General features: G+C 50.3%; 1 protein-coding gene across 1 annotated transcript in view; it reads right to left on the bottom strand.

The window, feature by feature from the left end:
* Positions 1–1,070: 1,070 nt before the first annotated feature.
* Positions 1,071–8,083, bottom strand: part of Babam2 (BRISC and BRCA1 A complex member 2) — a 396,592-nt gene continuing 389,579 nt past the window's right edge. The window contains exon 12 of the mRNA XM_026391012.2: positions 1,071–1,453. Within this exon, the coding sequence (XP_026246797.1) occupies positions 1,390–1,453 (64 nt within the window). The 3' untranslated portion in view covers positions 1,071–1,389. The remainder of the gene's footprint in view (positions 1,454–8,083) is intronic.

The raw sequence follows: 8,083 nt of genomic DNA, 5'->3' as shown, positions 1-8,083 counted from the left end.
TTCCTTATCTGGGGGACAGGGCCAACTCTACTCACTTGCTGATATCTCAGGTCTGCTGTAAGGATGCACTGGGCCCATGTCTGTGACAACACTTCTGACTTAGAGTGCACAAGCTTTGCTGGTACGTGAGGGAGTTGTTAATTATCCCGCCAGCCTGAGCATGTGTGGACCCCTAGAAATTGGCAGGGGCAGAGGGCAACAGATCACATCGCCTGCTATAGGCTACTGCCAGGGCTGAGTGGCTATTGGAATGTGGAGGGTCCAGTCCATGTGAGCTCACCCATTCCACGCTGCGGGATACCCTCTATTAGAACCAGAGCTAGAAATGCCTACTGAATGCAGCGCAAGCTCTGGCTCCCTCAGCTCTTGGCTCAGGGGACAGCAGAGCCCAACGCATGTGCCTCCACATGCAGAGGGTGGCCAGAACAATCCTAAGGGACTGTGGCATGGAGCTGTACAGGGGATCTGCAGCTTGGCACCCAGCTGCCCTAAGCAGAGAGGCACCTTCCTGTGGGCAGCTGCTGGACAGGTCAGAAGAGAATCCAGGATGGCCAGCTGGCTTAGTGGGTCAGGGCCACTTCCCAGGACAGTCACCTGGGGAGTTTCACCAAGATCCAGACACCCACATCCCAGTTTATAAGAATATGGTTCAAGAGGCCTACAGGAGGAACTAGAAACCTCCCAGGGAATTCTGATGAGCCGAGGCCATGGTCTGGTCCAGCCCCCTCCTTGTATCACAGAGGGGACACAGACTGCTCTGCGTCCTGGGGATTCCAAAGTTTCAGGTGGGGGGCAGTGCCCCCTGGTGAACCCAGAGCGGGGCAGCTCCTCATCTGGCAGCCCAGCCAGGAGGTCTGTTCTCCAGCCTCCTGACAATATTCCTGCGCTGGAAATACAGAAGCAGCCTCATCAGCCCCACAGGCCCAGAACCCGTTCCCTTTGGGGCTCCCCTGGTAAAACAACTCCAAGGGCCACATGGGTAAGATGCTCATTTCAGGGGGAAAAAAAAAGCCAAGGGCTGGCCAACCTTATAGCTTAACAGAAGTCTCGGAGACAAAGACTTTGGAAGAAGGTAGGTACGTTTATGATGTCTTAACTCTCCCTGGAAAGTTACTGCATCATGGTCTGTGAGTTTATTTCTTCCAGCTAAGAAATATAAAGAAGGGGAGAGAGAGGGAGCAACCAGCAATGGAGGGTGCTAGGATTCGGGGTACCACCAGCCAGCTCAAGTTTGGGTTCCAGCAAGCGGGGCTGTCTGGGGCACACAAAGCTGCCGTGCGAGTGACACAACTGCCATGAATTCCAAGTGGCTTCCAGGAAGCAGCCATGGGTGCTGACACGCATGTGGGCCGAGCAGTCTGGCTGGCCCCCTCTCAACACTGGTGTTTCCTAGAGCTTTCCATTGGCAAATGCAGCCTCCTGGAACTGAGGGACAAAGGTTTTGAAATAAGCCCTGGTGGGAAAGAAGGGAGAAAAAAATTGTGGTTAGTACAACTTGAAAAAAAGTGCAACTCAGAGCTTTTCACCCTAATTCAGAACAGTTGTTATTTATTGTTTGTGCATCTTGGGGTGGATTTTCCTCCTCTGCCAATGCAAAGCCTCTGGATTTTTCCCAGGGAGGTGCATGCAGCTCACTGCTGTGTTCTCTCTCATGGATATTTTAAGGGCAGGTACACAGATCTTCCTGGCTGTGGATTCAAGACACATCAGGACTCAGGCTTTGCTGTCCTTTCCCAGAACTAAGACAATGACCTGATCCAAGCCATAACACAGAGTGTCTGTTTCAACCACCCTATCATTTCAGCAGTCTGAAATATCAGCGGAATTGCACTTTCCCCTCAATTGGACCCTTGCCTTCATATACACAAAGAGGACCTAATAAGAATTTATAATAGAGACAGGATCTGCATTTATTTTCAAACACATAAGCAGTCTGGTCCACTGGAAAGAAAGCCAGGCTATTTTTTTTTTTTTTTTTTGGTGGTGTGGGGATTGAACCCAGGGCCTTGTGCATGCAAGACAAGCACTCTACCAACTGAGCTATATCCCAGCCTGGGGGCTGTGTATTTTTAAAAGAAACTTCTCCAAAGACGTGGCAGGATCTGGGGCAAATCATATGGGCTTCTGGATACCCAATGTCTGATCTATAGAAACGGGGCCACATTCCACACCAGGAGGTGTGCATGAGCTGAGCCTGTTCTGTGCCATGTGCTGAATTGGGGCGTAAGATGGCCCAGGCATGGCACCTGCCATGTGGGAACACTCAGAGGAGGTAGCAGGCATAGAAGTAATACCACGCCAGGTGGCAAGAGCATCTCTGGAGGTGCTGTGGCAAGGGCGGGTCTGTGAGGGAGGAGTGGGCATTATGGGCAAAGGACCCAGCAAGAGCCGAGGCTTGTTGGTAGGAGGGAACTGCAGAGACGGGGGCCCTGGTTACCCAGACTTACCTCTTAGACCCCCCACCAACTCCCACACAACCATGGTGACACTTCACATACACAGAGGTGGCTCACTCAGCAATCTCTCCCTCTTGAACAGTGACAAGGACTGGGAAGGGCCACCAGGAAAACCTGTCACCACACAGTCTGTTTTATTTAGAATATGATTCTAATAAGCCTGACTACCGGCCTCTGGCTCCCAGAAGATCAGAAGCAGCAAATCAGGCATGGCGGCGGAGCTACCTTAAAGGCAGGAGGCAGGTTTGCCTCAGTAGTGAGAAGCAACAACGTACACCAAACTGCCTGCAAGAAGACAACAGAAAACTACCTAGGAGACAGCTAGCTCAACAGGGATCCCGTGGTGGGGGGTGATGGCCTCCATCACGCAACAGGCCTGGGGGCATCTCTAGACCAGTGGATGAAGTTACTGATGCTACTTCACTGCCTCTTCCCCACCAAGTCAACTGAGTCTCTTTCCAACTGGGCCTCTGTGAATGTTCTGGCTCTTTCTCAATCCTAGCTGCCACACAGCTTCTCTGCAGCAGTTAAATGTTGGCTCCTCTCTCTGGAAGTTCTCTTTCCCTGGAACTTCCATGACATTGAACATCACCGATCTCCTTCCTCTCTTTCAGATGGAATCTTTCCTTGAGCTTGTCCCGCCCTGCTCTCCTCTCCACTCATGCAGAGCAAGGTCAAGATCATGGTTGCTGGGTTACCAAAGGCTTGCATCATCCTTAGCAGAGCATTCCTCAGCCTGGTTTCCAGTCCTCCAACCCCTCCTGAACTTCTAGTCCCACATTCCCAACCACCTGTGGGACATTCTGACCTGGAAATTGCTCTGGCATTCAAACCAGCCTGTCCCACAGGGCACCTTCATCACTGTTACAGGGCTGACAGTGCTATGTCCAATTGATACTTCTGCAATGGAGCTCCCAGTTCCCACAATTCCCTAAATTCCTGTGGTGAATCTCCTCTCTTATCCCATGTCCCTCCATCCTGGGTGATATCTCTGGCTCTGGTCTTGTTACTGTTCTATGAAACTCCTGTAGAAGCTGCTTCCCCCTTTCTGGAGTGTGGTCTCTGCACCAACCCGACCAAGACCTTAATGTTCTCTAAACTCTCAGCCTGACTGTCAGTGACAATTACCTACTGCAATTCATTAAAAAAAAAAAAAAGATTTGACCTCTAGTATGTTTTTTGGGGTCTCATACCCCTCTTAAAAGCTAATAAAGGATTATCTCCCCAGAAAAAGTGCGAGGGCCCCCAATTGTAGGATGTCATGAACCCCCACATGCCACTATAGGATGTCATGAAGCCCTTCCATGGTCCAGCACAGGAGCCCAGGACTACATATCTTCCCCTGACTGTGGCCACCTGCTCTTGCTCACATGTGCCATTTTTCATCTCTGGGCTTTATGCATATTCAGGCCAGATGCCCCTCCTCCCTAAGTCCTCCCTGGCCACCAGAAAGTTCTCTTCTGCATGCAGACACTCTTTGTTCTTCTTCCAGGGCCCCGGTCCCATGTATACATGTCCTTCTCACTGGCTTACACTGCTGGCCCATGGAAAGCTGGGGTGGGGTGTGTCCTCCTCTCAGGGATCCCAGGCCTGGCTCAGCATGCTGCCCATGGAAAGCACTCAGTCTGGCTTTGTGGTTCTAATTAATGTAGCTCATGATGGCCACCAGTTTGCAAGAAGCAGATAAAGTAGGTCCATCACACACTGTTTAAGAAGGTGGGAGAGATAGCAACCCTAGAAAGCAATCAACGTAAAATTTATGTACCAATGAAAAAAAATTTAATCTGTTTGAGAAAGACAGATAAGGCATCCTCCTCCATCCACTCCTGATGGAAAGCACTCAGTCAGCTGAGCTGTCACCTTCTCTGACACTTAGGACCCCAAAATGCTTGCCCGTGATCAGCCAGCCATAATCATCCTTATGCACCAGGGGAACTATGATGGTGGCAGAAGGAACCCTCGACCTGGAGTGAGACTGGGTGGGCCAAGGGGAGCCCTGGTCTTCATTCCCTATGGTGAGTAGGGGTGATAGGCCCACCCTGAGGCGATGCTCGCTTGGAAAAATGTGTGGTGACTGTCAACTGCTGCCCAGATGTGACAGCCTTCCATTCCTTACATGTTTCAGCTGCTGCTTTTCCAGCAGTCTAGGGAAAGCCTGGTGGTCCTTGTTCTGAGGGTCATAGGAGGACAGGTCACTGTCAGCTTCTGTGCCTCTTGCTTTACTGTTTCAAGCGTGCCATGGGATGGCCCCCACCCTGGCCATGTTCCAGGTGAGGGCTGGAAGGGAGAGGCTGCAGCTTATCTACACCATGGCCCCTGACATTCCCGATGAGTGGATGGTTCTGGCCACGATGATCTCCCGGGGTACTGGCCTGAGCCTGGCAGTCTTCAGCCAAGGGGCTCTCCACCACCCCTCATGGGACCTGAAGCTAATCCACCAGCCCAGTTTTTCCTTGGAAACTTCTGAGGACAGGGGCTGCAAGCTCCTTACACCAAAGGGTCTTGGCAAGAGGGAGCAAGCTTGACAGGCATACTCTCATTTGCAGAAAGTTCCACAGTTTCTTGTGTGTCCCGGGCTTTCCCTGCCAGGGCAAACTGCGTGCTACCAAAGGGAAGCGCAGTGAGGGCTATTTAAAGGCAGGGTGCTACCAGCTGTTTGCAGTGGGTGCTTCTCAACTTGGATCCTTGTCAAGTCAGTTGAGGGGGAGGGAGGGGAGAGAAGGGGAAAAATGACAACTGGCTCCCACCATTTATAGATGTATTTAAAGCATTGCTTTCATTTATTTCACTTTTTATCAGAGAAAATGGAGAGCTTCCCAGAGTGAAGCTTGCTAATGGCACTAGTTATCTTTTTTAAAAAATCTGTGACCCAAAGGCAAAATGTATGGTAAGCTTTGGAAATATGTGCTGGAGTCTCCTCATTAGGTAGCCAAGGGGGGGCCCACAGGAGAGAGGCCTGGAGTTAGCTAAGCCCCTCACTGTACTCACACTGGAAGGGAATCTATTTTTAGGCCAAATGAGAGCTCAGGGTGCTTGAGGACAAATGAGATTCTTACCCTCTTCACTGACCTCAGCTGCTTTACTCAGGGTTTCAGAAAATCATAACTTAGTCCACTTCAAGTCTCAGAAGAATAAAGCCTAGAGAACAGATCCAAGGCCAAGGCTAGGTGGGTTCTGCACAGATTGAGAGCAGGAGGGGAGGTGGCCAAGGCTTCAGCTCACAGGCACAGCACAGGGAGGGGAGCAGAGTCCCTGGACCAGAGTCAGGATGCTCAAAGGCTCCACTTTTCTAGTCCTGGGGCCCAGCATCAGTGCGCCCCTCTCTAGGCTTCCATTCCCTCATCTACACAGGTGAGGACTGAGCAGAGGATCTCCATGCCACATGCTGCTGGATGTGGCAAGAGTGGAGAACACAGGCCCTGGGGCCAGCCAGACTTGAGCTGCAGGCCTAGCCATGCTCCTTGCTAGCGGGATCCCTTAGGCAAGTGACTGTAGCTTTAGGTTCTTTATCTGTAAAGTGGAAATTGATTGTGCCTGCCTTAGAGGGTTCTTGTGAGGATTCAATGAGATGGTCCAAGTATACACTTGGCATGGTTCCTGGCATACAGATGATCAATAATGCCAACAGTTACCATGGGTACCAAGTTGGATCTAATGGAATTCTAGAAACAGCCACAAGCATGTGCAACTGCAGAAGAGAGAAACGTATGTGGAGAGAGGTCCTAAGGTCCCTGCCTCAGTTCATACTTTTCCCTGGGGCTCCTTGGATGGGCCCCTCCCTTCTCATTTATTGTATTGATCGGGTAATGAGAGGCACAAAGATGGTCACTCAGCCAAAGCCACTGCTATATTGTGCATCTTTTAAAATTTAGTCCTGAGCTGCTTGTGGCATACTGTTGGTATATAAGGGCAAACTGCAGTCAGAGGCACCAACAGGTCCTTGTCTTCTGCCCACACCTGCAGGACATCTCCTTATGTGCAGTCAAAGGTTGGATCAGGGAGGGGGTCACAGCTATTGGCCAAAAAGATGTTAAGAATCATGTGGCTCTGGCTGCCAAGAAAAGGGCAATGTCAGTCAGCCTGGTCCTTGGGCAGACCTTTTCATTTTGCCAAAGCCTAAACAATTGTCTTCTTCCAAAACAGAACTTGAATTCTGCAACTCAAAAATGCTTTTCTTTGGGCAATTGTAAGATGAGACATGTGATGTTTGCTAGAGCCAGGCCAATGTAGTTGGGGGGTGGGGATGGTGGGAGAAGTGGTCCAGGGACATGCCCCTCACTGTCAGGAAATCAAGAACATATAAATCAAGTCAGAGGTCATTTCTGCAAATAGAGGCAAGTTCCAAACATCTAAATCTCATTGCTTTTTCCAGTTTTATTCTGCAGCTGTGATTTCAACCGGCACATGTTTTTAATCAGTCATATGAAAACCGATTGTGGTCTGAAAATCAAAGCAGTCCTGTAAATAGTGTAAGACAAGTCCCGCTAATCATGCCTCGTGGTCTTGCCTTGTCCTCATTGTCCTGAACCACCACTGTAAATACTGACTCATTCGGGGTCCTCGCCTCCTGTCAAAGCATCCTCCCTACAATAGGATCTCTACAAAGAGACTTGGTGCTATCTCAATGCGCCCCCCACCCCAAACTCTCCAAAGGCCCACATGACACAACTACCCATTCGACTCAGGTGCCCTGGTAAGCAAGTGACTGGCATGAGAGGAGCTTGTTTTGTAGTAGTGCCCTGGGTGATGGCAGCCTGGCTCTCTGGCTTTAGGAACAAACAAGTGGTTGTGACAGTCCCCATACACACTCCTGCTAAATGCACCAACCTGTGAGTAGGCCTGGTTTGTTTGCAGGGGATCTAAGCTTGTCAAGTGAGGAATTAACACACTTGAGAGGCAAAGGCTTGATATCACACTGGATCACAGCTTACAGCTTCCTGCAGAAGGCCTTACCCTCAGCTGGACTCCATTTCCCCTCCACTGGATTCACAGCACACTGGGCACTAACTTTGGCCTAGCCATGGTCTGCCTTGGTTTGCGATATTTAGATTCCTGTCTAGACTGCTTTACACAGCTTTTGCCGTGAGAAGGCTGAGACTATACTTTCAGTATGTGCTGAGTTAAAGTGAATGCTGTTTCAGAGATCCATTTCTAGACATCAAAGTATTGGGATGAAATCTGGTTTCTGCCAAATCACAGGGTATTTAAAAATATTAAAGTGATCAAAATTACCTAGCGTTCTCTCTGAAGCTGTCTGGAGCTTGCCAGTTCTTTTGGGGCTAACACAGTTTGCAGCCAGTTTCTGCAACTGTAGTGGCCAGGACTTGCTCCCAGGGGCTGCAGGTCTCTCTGTTCCTTGGTGCAGTGTTTGAGACAGGGAAGGAGGAAAACACAGGACCAGCTGGCCGAATTCCATTAGGACAGGGACAGGGAATCCTAATGGGCCCCTAAGCCTCCTTGGCCACAAGCTGGCCTTCTCCAAGGGCTTCCATCTCAGTGTGCATATATCTGTCACATACGAACCCTCCTCTCACACGTGCCTACAAGCCCCTGCATGATAAGACCGCTTGTCACATATGCCCATCTCTGCATGCCCAGACCCAAGCCTAGTACCCAACACATAGCAG

Source organism: Urocitellus parryii, chromosome 12 (assembly GCF_045843805.1).
Source record: "Urocitellus parryii isolate mUroPar1 chromosome 12, mUroPar1.hap1, whole genome shotgun sequence".
NCBI classification, from domain to species: domain Eukaryota; kingdom Metazoa; phylum Chordata; class Mammalia; order Rodentia; family Sciuridae; genus Urocitellus; species Urocitellus parryii.
Note: the sequence above shows the minus strand (reverse complement) of the source record. Positions and strands in the feature narration are given on the sequence as shown.